The 16932-nt window shown below is 40.7% G+C and overlaps 1 protein-coding gene and 1 pseudogene across 2 annotated transcripts; one reads left to right on the top strand and one right to left on the bottom strand.

Annotated features, from left to right (window-relative positions):
• Window positions 1-5477: 5477 nt before the first annotated feature.
• Window positions 5478-16108, bottom strand: taf1a (TATA box binding protein (TBP)-associated factor, RNA polymerase I, A). 2 transcript variants are annotated; one of them, XM_087806225.1, is made up of 11 exons: window positions 16047-16108; window positions 15581-15707; window positions 15342-15505; window positions 7999-8112; window positions 7725-7923; window positions 7467-7591; window positions 7161-7322; window positions 7027-7093; window positions 6842-6965; window positions 6594-6748; window positions 5478-5781 (listed from the first exon to the last, which is right to left on the bottom strand). In XM_087806225.1, exons 2-11 carry the CDS (start codon window positions 15666-15668, stop codon window positions 5735-5737), a joined length of 1245 nt encoding a protein of 414 aa, XP_087662351.1. In that variant the 5' UTR covers window positions 15669-15707; window positions 16047-16108; the 3' UTR covers window positions 5478-5734. The 2 variants fall into 2 exon arrangements, with proteins under 2 accessions (XP_087662351.1, XP_087662352.1); XM_087806226.1 differs by having other exon boundaries at window positions 7731-7923.
• Window positions 9401-11041, top strand: LOC148067322 (uncharacterized; annotated as a pseudogene).
• Window positions 16109-16932: the final 824 nt, after the last annotated feature.

The following is a 16932-nucleotide window of genomic DNA, read 5'->3' as shown; positions in this document are numbered from 1 at the left end:
GTCTCACTGTCTCACTGTCTCACTTTTTCACTGTCTCACTGTCTCACTGGCTCACTGTCTCACTGGCTCACTGTCTCTCCTTTTCACTGTCTCACTGTCTCACTGGCTCACTGGCTCACTGGCTCACTTTTACACTGTCTAACTGGCTCACTGGCTCACTGTCTCACTTTTTCACTGTCTCACTGTCTCACTGGCTCACTGGCTCACTGGCTCACTGGCTCACTTTTTCACTGTCTCACTGGCTCACTGGCTCACTGTCTCACTGTCTCACTGGCTCACTGTCTCACTGTCTCACTGTCTCACTGTCTCACTGTCTCATTGTCTCACTGTCTCACTGTCTCACTGTCTCACTTTTTCACTGTCTCACTGTCTCACTGTCTCACTGTCTCACTGTCTCATTGTCTCACTGTCTCACTGTCTCACTGTCTCACTGTCTCACTGTCTCATTGTCTCACTGTCTCACTGGCTCACTGTCTCACTGTCTCACTGTCTCACTTTTTCACTGTCTCACTGTCTCACTGGCTCACTGTCTCACTGGCTCACTGTCTCTCTTTTTCACTGTCTCACTGTCTCACTGGCTCACTGGCTCACTGGCTCACTTTTACACTGTCTCACTGGCTCACTGGCTCACTGTCTCACTTTTTCACTGTCTCACTGGCTCACTGGCTCACTGGCTCACTGGCTCACTGGCTCACTGGCTCACTTTTTCACTGTCTCACTGGCTCACTGGCTCACTGTCTCACTGTCTCACTGGCTCACTGTCTCACTGGCTCACTGGCTCACTGTCTCACTGTCTCACTGGCTCACTGTCTCACTGTCTCACTGTCTCACTGCCTCACTGTCTCATTGTCTCACTGTCTCACTGTCTCACTGTCTCACTTGCTCACTGTCTCATTGTCTCTCTGTCTCATTGTCTCACTGTCTCACTGTCTCACTGTCTCACTGGCTCACTGGCTCACTTGCTCACTGTCTCACTGTCTCACTGTCTCACTGTCTCACTTGCTCACTGTCTCACTGTCTCACTGCCTCACTGTCTCACTGTCTCACTGTCTCACTGTCTCACTGTCTCACTGTCTCACTGCCTCACTGTCTCATTGTCTCACTGTCTCACTGTCTCACTGGCTCACTGTCTCACTGTCTCACTGTCTCACTGCCTCACTGTCTCATTGTCTCACTGTCTCACTGTCTCACTGTCTCACTTGCTCACTGTCTCATTGTCTCTCTGTCTCATTGTCTCATTGTCTCACTGTCTCACTGTCTCACTGGCTCACTGTCTCACTGGCTCACTTGCTCACTTGCTCACTGTCTCACTGTCTCACTGTCTCACTTGCTCACTGTCTCACTGGCTCACTGTCTCACTGTCTCATTGTCTCACTGTCTCACTTGCTCACTGTCTCACTGTCTCACTGTCTCACTTGCTCACTGTCTCACTGTCTCACTGTCTCACTTGCTCACTGTCTCATTGTCTCTCTGTCTCATTGTCTCACTGTCTCACTGTCTCACTGTCTCACTTGCTCACTGTCTCACTGTCTCACTGTCTCACTTGCTCACTGTCTCACTGTCTCATTATCCCAGAGTGAACGCTGCCGTTCGGTCGCACAACCGCCGCCGCACAAAGACGCACAAACAGACCACTGAACAAAAGTGTGTCCGGACAAAAGAAGGCTTGTTTAACTGGACCATGTACAGGAAGTTACAACAATAAAGATACCGCTGAAGAAAAGACGATGATGGGATCACATTAACCGGAAATGACCTTTGACCACAGAGGTCAAATACAAATGACCTTGTTAATAGTGACAACTAAACTCCGAAGAATAATACTATAATATAATATAAAATTAATGTTAAGTTTTTTTTATTATTATTTAATTTCCTGTTGATTTGCTTTTTTTCTTTATACAAGTTTCATCAATGATCTACTTTCATTATATGAGCATTTATATTTTATATATGAATAAACTTTCTTGTTCTTTTTCATTGCCTGTCGATTTTCTTTAAATATATTCAATATATCATTTTTTCTAACTTGTTTTTCTTTTGGTTTTCAATTTTGTATTTCGCTTTACTCCAGAGTTTCATTATTGGTTCTCTTTTCTATTTTTTTTGTTGTAACCTTTTACGTTTTTATTTGCGTTTCGTCTTCCTTCAGTCATTTCATTTTATTTGATATTTTTTCCTCATTTATGTTCTTCTGGATCTAAAGCCACTCACCTAGTTTTGAACACCTTCACCCGTGCTGCAGGAAGGAGAGATTCCGCCGCTCCTTCCATCTAAAAAAAAACAAAGAAATTATTGTTTCAGGGCATTTGATTTAAAGTTTTTATTTATTTATACATTTTTGTGTAAATAATTATAGATTTTTTTTTTTTGTAAAACATTTTCTTTTGTAAACTTAAAACAAAAGAATATTATGATTTAAAAAAAAACTATAATAATAATGAATCATTCGAACACTTTGTTTATGGAATTATTTAATTTCTTATATTATTTAATATATTATATGTTTTATTTATATTTATTTTAGCGGCATTTTATGTCTCTCATTTTATTATGTATCCACACCACAAAAAAAAACAACCTTGTTTGCTGATTCTGGTCCATATATCATAATTTATTTTCATAGTTATAATAATTTACTTGTCAATCAGAGGTCCAGCCACAGATGCAGTGATGTATCTTCTTTATACTATAATATTGGTTTGTATTTATTTCTTCATCAGCAAAATTATTTTTAATAATTTAATATTTCATTATAGAGTTCTCAGGTGGTCCTTCCTTCCCTCTGTGGTATCTAAATAAAAAGATATAATAAAAAAAATGCAACTTTCTGAATAGTTTTTTATAACTACTCCCCCACATTTGTACTTCTGTACTATTTTTACTGTATTTTAATGTATATTTTTAATATTTGTACCGTGTGTTTGATTTTTTTGTGAACTGCTCTGACAATTCAAATATCCCAACGTGGGAAGAATTTAAAGAATATATTTTCTCGTATTATTTTGTTTTTACTATTGGATTTTGATTTCTCAAGATTTTCTTTTTTACTAAAAAATGTTTTCTTATTTTGTATCCAATCAACATGTTTGTGTCGAAATTATTATTTAAACAACGGAACAGAAAATGAGCCAAAGAATATGAAACATTCTGAATATGTGGACATGTTTTCTAATAAAAGTCAACACAGGGATATTGAACCATGTTTTTCGAGTCTTTTATTCTCACTGGATTCTAAGCCTGTAAAATCATTTGACCTGAAACGTGCGACACCTTCAAACTGTTGTTGTTTGTTTGGATGAATCCAGACTCCAGGAGCCAAAGTCACTCCGAGGTTCGCATCGTCTCTGAATAATTCATGTTTTTTTTCTTCCCTTCAACCCACGAGCAGAAGCACATTTTTGGGATTAGCAACTTATCGCCGTGGAACAGTGTTGTCTGCTGGAGAGACGGACCAGAGCTGAGAAGATCCTGCGTCTCTCAAGGACTTGTTCACTGGGATGCATTATTGAAGGTTGTTTCAGTCTCAGAGAAACAAAAGCTGCTGCGTTTGTCAGGAGAGATGTTCTCAGCTCAGAGGGAAACAGCGCCATCTAGTGGTGAGCTCTCGCGCCGCAGCAGTTTGTCGCCTCGGGTCCTACATTCGTCACGCGGGACACTCACAACAAATATACTTAGTTCTTACTTTATATTCGCTCCTGGCTGTGTACGAGTCAAATATCATTTCAAGCTTTCTCTTCATTGTTTTGGTTGCCATGGTGACGTTGGGTTTGGGTTACATGGAGGGACGCAGTCAATAAACCTAGTATTTTGATTAAAAAAAAACGGTTGTAGCTGTTTTAGGTTTGTATTAAATAGTTTGAAACACACGTGGACTCTCAGTGCTGCTTAATCTCTCACATATATCTTAAAAAAAATGTTTTAGGGCGTTTGATTTAACATTTTATGCCTTTTTTATGAGATTCAAATAAAACATTATTTAGATATAAATAAAATCCAAACGTTTTTTTAGACATTAGAAGTTAATGTATGATTAAGATTACATTTTTTTTCATTATATATATATTTTTATATACTATTTATATACTAATTGTAGTCAGTTTATTTTACAATACTGGCAATAAACATTTTCTGTGATTCTTGTCATTTACATGCATAATTATTATTCACTTATTAATCTGAGGTCCAGTCGCAGAGGCAATGATTTCTCCCTTCATGATTAAAATACAAGTAATATTGGTAATTATTCATTCATTTTCTATCTCTTATCCAGGTACGCAGGGGCTGGAGAGCTCATCCCAGCTGCTTGGGGCAAGAGGCGGGGGACACCCTGGAAAGGCGGCCTGCCTGTCAAAGGGGTATATATGTAGTGACATTCTGCAGAGAGGATGCGTTTGATTCGCTCCCGGGAATTTTTCCCAGATTTACACGGCGACGGCAGAACATCCCTGTGATTGCAGAGACCTGTGAAGTCTGCAGGGTCAGGGAGAGATACGGAGCAGAGGATTGTGGGATATTTCCTGCTGTGTAATTTGGATTTAACATACTGATGCGTTCGACGGGCAGGAGGATGGAAAACGGGGATTGTAAGGAGGCAAGGATGAGGCTGCAGGAGGAACGAGGTCGAGTGAGGAAAGCATCTCACAAATGTTTGTAGCAGGACTTTCATCAGTCGAAACACTTCATTTATAGGAACACGGTCGCTCTAAGAAAGGAATAAAATAAAGTCAGAATTAATGACAAAAAAAAGTATTTGGTCAAGCACTGAAAGGTGAAGTCCTCTGCCAAGGAGCTAATCTTACAAACAAAAACATTTTAAAACATGATTAAAGAAAATGTTGAAATGCAAAGATGAATTCAACGAGCGCTTTCAACTAAACTACCAGTGGAAATATGGTTATTTTTGTTATTTTTATCAAACTAGAGCCATGTTATCTAGAATCACCACAACTTTTATTTAGCTCTAGCATCAACACAACCACTTGAAAGTTGAATAAGTAAATAATCTATTTGAGTTCAGGGTTCATTAACCACATGGATGAGAAGCCATAGACGATAAAAGCAACTTTTGGGGAAAAAAATACAACAATTAAATATTTATTTAGACATTATTACATTTCCTGAATATTCATTGTTATTTTATTTTCATTTCATTTGAAAAAAACGATATATTTTATTTTTATCGATTGTTAAGATTGTCTTTTTAAATCATTATTTCATAGAATACTTAAAAGTTAGTGGTGATATTGAGTGACAGCAGCTCCTACATCGTCAGGATGTCGCAGTAGTTTCTTTGAAAACATGTTCGACGCCTCCTTTACGTTCCCCGATCAGTCCTGCAGCTGCTTCAGCTCTTGTTAACTGATCTGGAGACGTTTCTAGATCACAATGTCAAACTCCAGCTTTACTGTGAGTTGTTGGTGTTGCCATGGTGACCCAGGAATTGCCATGGATACTAAAAGAAAAACCATTGGAAGTGATTTTTATATTTTTATTTAAAAACTGAATGTGTCTTTAAATGGTGGGAGAAAATCTGTTGCTGCACTCGAGGAGTCTGTCCTGAGACTCGTCGCAGGCCGCGGGCGGGTCCACTTACTAGTGACCTCGTGTGGGCTGATCCTGGGTCGAGGGGGGACAGTGAGGACAGTGAGTTAAAACACCAGCTCTGGTCCTGCATTAACTCTGGAATAGTGGAGGTGCGCCATCTGGTGTGCAAAGACTGTCATTACAGGCTTCATGTACAGTCGTCCGTGAGTCCAGAAGAATATTTAAACTTTTGACCTGTAAGAGAAAAATAGAAAATGTATTAGTAATGTTTAACACAATCCTCTGGGCGACTATAACAGTTTAGAGAGGACAAACTTGAAGAGAAAATATTAATATGTGAACAAATAAAACGCATCTAATTGACATTAATTTTACTTTTTGAATAAGAACTTTATTGGTCGAGTTGATTATGAAATTTAAATTAAAGCTAAATTTAAAGGATTTTATATTTTATTCATTTACTTTTTGGGGTAAAATGTTTCTGGGGAAGAAGAAGAAACTTCTGACCTTTCTGTGTGGAGTTTATTTGTTCTCCCCATGAATTATAAGTGCCTTTTTTTTTTAAGTGTTGATCTTTCTACATCAAACTCTTTTTCTGTTTTTGTACAATAGTTTCTATGAGAACAACATGCATTTTTTGACACACTTCATCTCTCTGATTAGTTTTAAATGTGGTGATCGTTTCCTTAATGGCTCTTTATACACTAAAGGTTGCCGACCCCTGGTCAGATTAGGTGGATCCAGGTCAGTGATGTTTAATGTCCCACCACAGCAGCAAAGAAAACAGGACTTTTCAACTGGCAGTAAAACTGAATAATAGAAGTCGAGGTGTAAATATATATGATGTTTAAATTCATAAAGTTTTGACCATTTTGTGAATTTGAAGAATCCATTTTTCTGTCACATTCATACAAAAACAGACACAGTTATGTTGAATAAATGTTGAATAAATGTTGAATAAATGTTGAATAAATGTTACTTACATTAATTCAAGATAACTTTAGTCATTAAAGAAGTGATAACATTATTTATGAATCTCGGCTCACCTCGGAAGAGGATCGGCAACAACCCGGCTTTCACCTCCTTCAACCCGGGCGACTCGGTGGCGTCCTGGCTGGCGTGGATGCGCGTGAAGTGCAGCATCGGCCACCAGTCGGCTCTGGCGGCCATTTTATCAGCGACGACCTTCTTCCAGCCCTTACTGAGAAAACATTCATCGTGTCACTGGTTTGTTTTAAATACCAGTATTAATGATGACTAGATATCTTGAGCAGATCTCAGGCAGCACAAGTACCTCTGACGTAATTCATCAATAATGACACGTAAACGCGTCCACACTTCCAGGTTCTTGCTCCAGCAGGCGAAGTCCAACATGTCCAGGATTACTCCCAGAGCCTGCGAGAGGTCGTCAGCTTCCTCTGGGAAACGGACAACATTTAGAAAAATCATTATTTGACATTCTTGAGTCTCAGACTTTACCAGAGTCCTGCAGAAGGCGACTGTAATCCAACATCAGCTCGTGACTCGGCACGAGGGAGTGAAGATCCTAAAAACAAAATCATTGATGAAACTCTTTAAAAAAAAGTGCTGAGAAATGAGTTTCTGTTTGAAACCTTCAAGACTTTGATTCTTTTTTTCCTGTTGGTGCTCTTTTGCGTCAACAGGAACTGGTAAAGGTAGACTTTAGCGTTGGGGTTCGGAGGAAAACTGCTGTCATAGGCGTAATTTTCCAGGACGTTTGCCGCCCCCTCGTGGTCGTCATAGAACTGCAGCATCTGAAGCGGCGGCACAAGAAAACGGTTTTTATTTGTTTTGACATGTTGAGTGAAGAGAGCCTTCCGATGAAACAAAAAAAAACATGAGGCTATGAAGAGCATAGGTGTGACTGAGATGAGTTAGAGGTTTAAATCAAATGTTACCCCGACATAACTGAGTACAAAAGGATCCCAAACACCCGGCTGCCTCAGAATCCCGTCCAGGTTGACACTAGCTTGTCGGAAGGAGTTGTGAAGGTTCTGTTCTTCGCCAACATCATCATCGTCATCTGAAAGAATTATTCAATTATTAATTCAGCTATTACTTTCTCCTAAAGTAAAGATTTTAAAATAAACGTGTTTTTATCACAAAAAGAATGCATCAGGTTAGATCATTAAATCAATAACAGTGAGTGTGCTTACTGCTACCGGCGAGGGCAGACTTCTTGTCGCACCAGATGATGTAGTCCAGGAGACTCCTGTAGGCTTGGATTAGCAAACTCTTCTGACGCTGAGCTGCTGATATTTTTCCGTATCGCCAACTTTCAGCCACTGTGAGCTGCCTCTTGGCCTCCTTTAACTGGTCGTGTAGCAGCAGGTGGAAGGCGTGCTCCAGAGACACCTGGACACACAGGACATGTTTGACGTTAGCATCAGGCGACCTCAACGTGATTTATAAGTGTCGTCTTGTGAATACCGTCAGGTACAGTTTCACTCCCAGATGTTTGAGTCGGTCATAGATGGTGACGTAGTGTTCCAGCTTTGAACCGGGGAGGTGGTGGAGGACTTCGATGCTGATTCTCCAAATCATCTGAGAAGTTCAAACGTATTAATGTCATTTAAAGTAATGTTCAAACTTGCCAGGAGTAAAATATACTCATATTCAGAAAACTATTGTAGCAGAATAGACTTACTGGTAAATGAAATGGAAAAAAAATATTTTAAATAGATATCTTATTTCCATTCTGGAATATTTTAACAATTAAATCCAAAGGAATACACAAAAAAGGAAGTTATATTGACTTATTTGAAAGTAAATATTCTAAATATTTTACAAAAAAAAGCTTATTAGTGAGATCAACCCCTCAGATCCACCCCGACAAGATCGCTGCCCAGACCGTCTTCCGCCAACGGATGCCTGACGCCACTGCACGAGGTCTACAGAGACTCCCTCACCATCAAAGAGACCCCACCACCCGACCAAGCCTCTCACATCATCACGGACCCGGCACCAGGACCATCCACCGCAACTCTGCGACTGGTCTTTAACCATAACGAAAAAAATACACTGTCTTAGGAGACTCAAACATATCTAGAATCCCACCTATCCACGATTTTTCTGATGTACAAACTGTACAAACTAAATTCAATCACGGCACTCATGTTCTGAATACAATCACCTGCAATACCCAGGTCAAAACACTAATTCTCTCTTTCGGCATCAATGATAGAAACTCAAAACCCGACCTTTTCTTAAAAAATCTGCAACAAATGGCCTTCCAGGCACAAACAAAGTTTCCATCCGCCAGAATCTACATTCCACTGATCAATTACTCCCAAGCTTTACCATATAAACAACAGGAAAACCTCTTCTTAACAAACATATCCAAAAATCTTTCAAATACATTCCAAAATTACCCGAAGCACAGTTTAAAACAGAAACCGACAACATACACTGGTCCAGGAACACTGCCACACACATACTCCACCACTGGTACACCTTCACAACCACTCTTTAACACAACAAACATACATAATCACAGAGCAACATCCATACTCAATCTTTCAGAACACTTTCCTTCATTCCAACCCACCTCAACAATAAACCTAACATAAATACACGCCACAAACAACAAACATTCTATGACATACAGCAATTTCACTGTAAAATTAAACTCTCTCTTTTCTTTCAACACACCCCAAACAGACATACAACACTATTCACATCACAATCGACCTGGACACCTTCTGACGACTACTTTCCACCCATATTAAATCAAGGAACTTCTCTCGGACAAAGACTTCTTTGACAAAAACAATTACTAGACGACGACAACATCATAATCAAACCGGCCGACAAAGGAAACACAACAGTCATAATGGACAAGACTCGATACCAACACGAAGCACTGCGACAACTATCCGACTCAAAATACTACACACAATTGACTGAACCCATTTTTACTGACACACTAACTAATTGAACCCATACTTGACCAAACTACTACACCAGGGGCATCTCAACCTAGCACAAAACTTTTCCTCACCCCACCAACGTCCCCCAGACCTAGACTTTTTTACCAAAAATTCATAAAAAACCAGAGACCTGGACTATACCTTTTAAAATTCCCCCCCGGCCGACCCATCGTTTGACTGCTCCAGCAACACGTACAATACATCACAATACTTGGACTACTTCTTGACCCCTCTTTCCACCCCTCACCCCAGCTACATTAAGGACACTTATGATTTTATCAATAAAATTAAAAACACCACTATCCCCCCTAATTCTTTTCTTACACAGACGCAGGACTTCTCTCCGTCTGCAACATTTTTGACAAATACCCAGACCCCAACAGACCTGACACGGAACTTCTACAACTTTTACAAATGAACTTACTCCGTAACGACTTTATGTTCAACAATAACTTATCTACGAATCAAAGGTACAGCTATGGGAAAACGTTTTGCTCCCGCTTATGCCAACATTTTTATGGCTGAATGCATCATTATCACATTTAACCGACCACATACCTACGCTACCTAGACAACATTTTTGAAATTTGGCCCGGGAATATGACGCAATTTAATGACTTTAATAGATACTTTCACTTAACTCACTTGACGACTCCATTACACTTAAATCCACCATCGACTTTCATTCTATCGACTTCCTTGACACGACTGTTTTTAAAAGGACCCACTTTTACTGACACACAACATCTGGACATCAAAGTGTTTTTTAAAGAAACAGACACACGCGCACTACTTCATAAAACCATTTTTCACCCCCGGCACACTTTCTCTGGCCTCATCAAATCTCAAATTCTCCGCTTCCATCGCAACTGATTTCAAATCAGCATCACCTACACTTTTCAAGTCTCTCTGCAACAGAGGTTACTCCCGGTCATTCCTCAGACATTGTTATAAAGCTTTTTCTCTCCACTCACCCACTTAACAACAATACAATTATTCCATTTATCTCCACATACACCAGATCCTCTCACCTACTTTTTTCACAACCAAAAAACACCTTTTCCGCAACACAAACCAACTTACAGTCTTTACAAAATACAACATTTATTCAAACAACTATCCAAAAATAACCCACTTATCAACCATTTAATCTCAAACAAACTCCTCCACCTTCAAATTAATCTGCTGGAACAATGCTCTTCATAGAACCGCCACCAGAGGGAGACAAACACCACCAAATGGATTACAATGCTGGACTCACGCTCAACCAAAGGACTCAATTGAACTTCCTCCTTTTTCCCTTTTTTTGTATTATTGTATTTCCCCTTTTTTGTTTCACATCTCTCATACCGTTGTTATTGTCTTATATTTTCTTATTCCGCCTCCTCGAATTTGTTTGTTCCTCATCCCCTTCCTACAACTTCAGACTTATCTCCTTTCCTTTTCTTAACTTCCTCCACATCCACGCACCCACCTGCCTTCACTTTCATAAAAAAAATTAAATAAAAGAGATAATTAACTTTACTTTCTTTTTCACCATTCAACTACCGAAACTGACAGACCAGGTTTGAAACCCTCACGACTCAACTTTTTTTTTTTTTTTTACTAACCAAAATAATCTGAACTCTAACCTTTCCTCCCCCTCTCACAGCGATCTGCAATGGCCTCACTATCTAAACCACTACCTCCCTAAACAAACAAACCCAGTTCAAAACCCACTCAGCTACTTTTTAATTTTCCACCTTTACCTCTCACCTCCTTTTTTTTTACCTACTCTCCCAACCTCAACCTTATCTTAACCCTTAAACTCTTACCTAACCCCGTAATCTTCACCTAACCCTTAACCTAACCCCTCAAACCCTCCTACCCCTTACCCTAACCCTTTATACCTCCTAACCAAACCTAACCCTCAACCTTCCCAACCCTAACCCTAACCTTTTACCCTCCAACCCTTAACCTAACCCTAACCCTACTCGATGAGGTGCGTTAAAGTGGCGCCGACGAGGATGGCTGCCTCTCGAATAGCTCAGCAGCAATTTCTATAATTTTTCTTTTTTTATTATTTTTTTTACTATAATTTTTTAAATGGATACTTTTGAACATGGGGAGAATCGTCTTGTTTACTCAAGAGAGGATCTACTGTCGCTGAACAGAGGCTGTCGGGCAGGGAAGAGACTAAAGGCTAAGCTAACGGACAATTGGAGACGTCACAGACCAACGATCCCAACGATCACGATGAGGAACGTCAATTCGGTGAATAAGATGGACGAGCTGTCTGCCCTCAACAACCAGCGGATCTACAGAGAGAGCAGCTTGTTGATCTTCACGGAGACGTGGCTCACTCAACTGACTCCGGACTCACTCGTGGAGCTGCCTGGTTTCAGCACCGTCAGAGCGGACAGAGACACGCATGCCTGTGGGAAGCGCAGAGGAGGAGGACTGATCATGTACGTGAATAAGCGCTGGTGTAGCCCGGGACATGTTACTGAGAAGAAAGTCTCGTGTTGTCAAGATTTAGAACTGTTGGCTGTCAGCATGCGTCCATATTATCCACCGCGTGAGTTCAGTCACGTGATCGCGCTGTGTGTCTACATTCCTCCGAGCGCTGCGGCTGCATCTGGCTGTGAGAAGATCCACACAATGACAGCTCGACTTCAGAATCAACATCCTGGCGCGTTTATCATCATCTCTGGAGACTTTAATCATGCCAACCTGGACTCTACTCTGCCTACTTTCCATCAGGCTGTGGATTGTCCCACCAGGAATAACAGGACAATTGACCTTCTTTATTCCAACTTGAAGGACGCCTACAGAGCCAAACCTCTTCCTCCACTTGGAAGGTCCGATCACAACCTGGTCCACCTTCAGTCACAGTACATTCCTCTGGTGCAGAGACAGACTGTGACCACTAAGACAATCAGAAAGGGGACACCAGCTGTGGAGGACGCCATCAGAGACTGCTTTGAAACAACAGACTGGGATGTGCTGCTGAGGTCTCATGGTGAGGACATCGAGGGTCAGACACATTGTCTAACAGATTATTTAAATTTCTGCTTGGACGTTGTCGCCCCTACTAAGACTGTCCACTGTTACCCTAATAATAAACCGTGGGTAACATAGGAGGTCAAGGATGTCCTTAACAGGAAGAAAGTGGCATTCAGGAGCAGGGACAGGGACGCCAAGAGGTCAGCTCAGCAGGAGGTGAAGCGATGCTTGAGGGAGGCAAAGGACAACTGCAGGAGGAGGTTGGAGGAGAAGCTGAGCCGAGAAGAAATAAGAGAGGTCTGGGATGGTGTTAAAACCATCACTGGACACAAGACCAAGGCCTCTCTGACTGCAGTGGACACGGTGGAGGAGGCAAATGGACTGAACAACTTTTTCAACAGGTTTGAGCAGGTCACCTCACCCTCACTGCTGCCCGCCTCAGGACCTGCCCCACCTTCTTGTGCCCCCCCCAGCTCCACACAACCACTTCCCAGCTTCACCTCACTCCAGGTACAGGATGTACTTCGGAGGATTCGTCCAGGGAAGGCTGCTGGTCCTGATAAGGTGTCTGCTCGACTGCTAAAGACCTGCGCTGCTGAACTAGCTGAGCCGCTCCAGCATGTCTTCAACCTCAGTCTACGGCTGGGGAAAGTACCAACTCTGTGGAAGACTTCCTCTATCGTTCCAGTCCCTAAAAAGATCCGACCGAGCGAGCTGAACGATTACAGACCGGTGGCACTGACTTCGCAGCTGATGAAGACACTGGAGCGGCTGGTCCTCAAACATCTCAGGCCACAAGTCCAGCACGCGCAAGACCCCCTGCAGTTTGCCTACCAGCCAGCAGTTGGTGTGGAAGATGCCATCCTTTACCTCCTGCATCGGACCTACTCCCACTTGGATAAAGGAAGCGTTTCAGTGAGAATCCTGTTCCTGGACTTTTCTAGTGCCTTCAACACTATCCAACCCACTCTGCTGCAGGACAAACTGACTAAGATGCATGTGGACCCTGGTCTGGTCTCCTGGATTACGGACTATATTACTGATCGACCACAGTATGTCAGGCTGAAGGACATCAAGTCTGACACTGTGGTGTGCAGTACAGGAGCACCTCAGGGGACAGTACTGGCCCCTCTCCTCTTCACCATCTACACTTCGGACTTCTGCTACAACTCAGAGCTGAGTCTCGTCCAGAAGTATGCTGACGACACTGCTAGTGTTGGATGCATCAGGGACAACAGCGAAGACGAGTATAGGAGTCTGATAAGTGACCTTGTGGACGGGAGTGAGAGGAACCACTTGCAGCTGAACATCTCAAAGACCAAGGAGCTGGTCTTGGACTTCGGGAGGTCAAGGACAAAGCCACGTCCAGTGTCCATCAGAGGCGACGAGGTGGAGATAGTGGACAACTATAAGTACCTCGGTGTGTGGATGGACAGTAAACTGGACTGGTCCTGCAACACAGACCATGTATATAAGAAGGTTCAGAGTAGACTGTACTTTCTGAGGAGGCTCCGATCATTTAACATCTGCAAGAAGCTCCTCTGCATGTTCTACCAGTCTGTGGTGGCCAGTGTCCTGTTCTATGCTGTGGTGTGTTGGGGTGGAAATTTGTCCAAGAGGAGTGTCAACAGGTTGGACAGGTTGATCAGGAGGGCTGGTTCTGTGGTTGGAATGAAGCTGGACTCACTGGTGACAGTTGCTGAGAGGAGATCATTGAACAAACTACTGTCCATCATGGACGATGACAGTCATCCTCTGAACACTGTCATCAGTGAGCAGAGAAGCAGAATGAGTGCACGAATGCTCCTACCCAGGTGCAAAACAAATAGACTCAGGGACTCATTCATTCCTCGGGCTATTAAATTGTACAATTCTGAGTTCGGGGGCAGGAGTGGAGTGAGAGTATCTGGATGTTCTGTTCTATGTTAGTCTTTGTATCCTTTGTCTTTGTTGTTTTTCTTTGATCTATGTTCTTTGTCTTTATCTTTAGACTTAGATTGTGTCATCTTGTTCTTCCTCTTTTTGTTCTTCTTATTTTATTTTTTATGTATTATTTTTTATTTTATTGTTTATGAAAAATTGCTGGCTATTGGTAAAAAACAATTTCAACAAACAAGATCAATAAAGTTTTACCTTACCTTACCTTACCTTACTCCTTACCTTAACCCTTAACCCTTAACCTAAACCTAACCTCTTCCCTTAACCCAACCCCTCAACCCTCCTACCCCTTACCCTACTGTTTTTCTACCCCCACTGCCTCTCACCGCCAAGGACGCGGGTTCAATTCCCGTACACCACTTTTTTTCTCCACAAAACATTCTTTTAATTATTTTTTCCCTCCCGTCCATTCCCTTCTCTCCATTACCCCTTTCAGATGGTTTATTAACTGCTTCACAGACCCGGCTCCCTCACTTTTATTCCCCCAATGATTCCAAATAATTATTCTTATTTTTGAGGGATCTGGACTTCGGTCTGGCCCGTGCCTCTGACAATTACCTCACATTAAATATCAGGCAAAAACAATACATTTGAGGGAGAACATATGCATAGAAGTGCGTAAAATAAAGAAAACGGTTGCAGGGAGGGATATGGAAAAAACCTAAACATATACAATGTTAAAGAAATTCATTAAATTAGAAGGGTAGAGAAAATGGTAAAAGAAAAACATCAATAATTATTCTGGTAATAATAATAACAAGGTTAAATTATGACCAACATTTTTATTAAAGATTAAAAAGTGAGTAAAGGGGAATTTAAATAGTTCAAAAGCATTTTAATTAAAGAGATTCAAACTATAAATTAGGAGGTTGGGGTGGGGGTTGGCAAGAACAACATTTAAAAAAAGAAAAGCATATTTACCTCCGGGACTGTTGAAAACTTTAATTTTGTTCTGTTGTCTAGCGATTGGGTGTAATACGAGATATACTCCGCAGCCTCCTGCCATCTGTTGTGCAGCATGGCTTCTCTTATTTTCTCCAGACACAATCTTGTCGTTCGATGGAATCCAGTTTCAGATGGTGTCTCTGCAGATTCAAAAAAGCCCAGTGAGTAAAAAAAAAAATGATAATCAACATTTCATGACTATTATTATTACTCACCTTTGTAGAGAGGTATTGCTAAAGGAAGATTTGGTTCTTCCATATCTTCGTCCTCTGCATGACTGAGGTCTCTTTCTTCCACTTCCATTTTTCCAGCTCAGTTTTATGGAAAACTTCTCGAATTGTTCTAAAAAGAAGTCAAGCAACTAAATTATACACAAATAATCTGATGAAATGTACCGTTGACTGGCTTTTTGTTGCAAGAACATTATTTAGTTAAAGATACTTCAGTGAGAGAATGAAAGTGTATATGTATTTTAAAGGTATTACATTTAAATCCATTTTAAATGTATTACATTTTTAAGCAACATGTCGATGTCAACAACACATTACATTAAAGTACACGTTCGAAACAAAGGCCGAATTAAATTGTTTTCATGAACATATTCGTATTCAAAGAAGATATAATGTTTGATAAATAACTTCCTTTGAAGAATTGTTTTTAAAAAGTAAAGATGAATATTACCTTTTCGTGTCACTGGCGTGGATAAGGATCCGTGTCCACATGCGTTTGTTTTTCAAATCGCCATGTTTTCCGTATGACGTACCTACGGTGGCCGAGGAGGATGTTTCGCGATTGCAAATGCTGTAACATCCGGAAACTTTCACCATCAATTTCTTCAAGACTCGAACCGTTTGATTTTATTCATTATTTATTTTAACATGATATGTTGCCATTACTCATTGTGAACTTTTCTTTTTCTTGACTGTGGTCAATTATTTGATACATTTTGATACATGAATATATATGATATATATATATATAAATGACAGATTCAAAGAGTACATAAAATATTTCTCAACCTCTAAAAAAAAGCAGGCAAGATCCTGCCTTTATTTACTTCCATCCCACTAAAACACTGCATTCTTTAAAAGTTCCATAGCCTGTCTCGACCTGTTTCCACATCTCGCTTTTCAAAACATTGGTAGAAATGATTTTCAACTTTGATTAAATGACTCAACCTAGAGGGTTATAATGAAAAGCTGTGAGCAACAATAACTGGACCAACTTTGATTTCGTATTCCAGGCACAAATTCAAATTTATATTGTTAATTTGAATAGAGAATAGTATCTTATCGTAGCCACCCCCGAAACAGACAAGAGGCACCCTTGACAAGATGTCCTCAATTTGTTTAAGTTCAACTAATGTGTTGTTTTAAGTGTTTCTTAAATAGATATTTGACTCTATTGTACTCATCAGTATCTGTCTGTTTGTACAAAACTTACTTTACATTAAAATATACATGAAAATGCACTTAAAAACCTTTTTCTCTAGGCCAAAATCTTGTTTACCATAACCATCTACCGTGATTGGTCAGGCATCAAGGTCTGTCACGCAACGTCATCAAAC

The sequence above is a fragment of the Callionymus lyra genome, chromosome 13 (assembly GCF_982586985.1).
Source record: "Callionymus lyra chromosome 13, fCalLyr1.hap1.1, whole genome shotgun sequence".
In the NCBI taxonomy this organism is placed as follows: domain Eukaryota; kingdom Metazoa; phylum Chordata; class Actinopteri; order Syngnathiformes; family Callionymidae; genus Callionymus; species Callionymus lyra.
The sequence above is the reverse complement of the archived record's forward strand: the minus strand, read 5'-3'. Positions and strand labels throughout refer to the sequence as shown.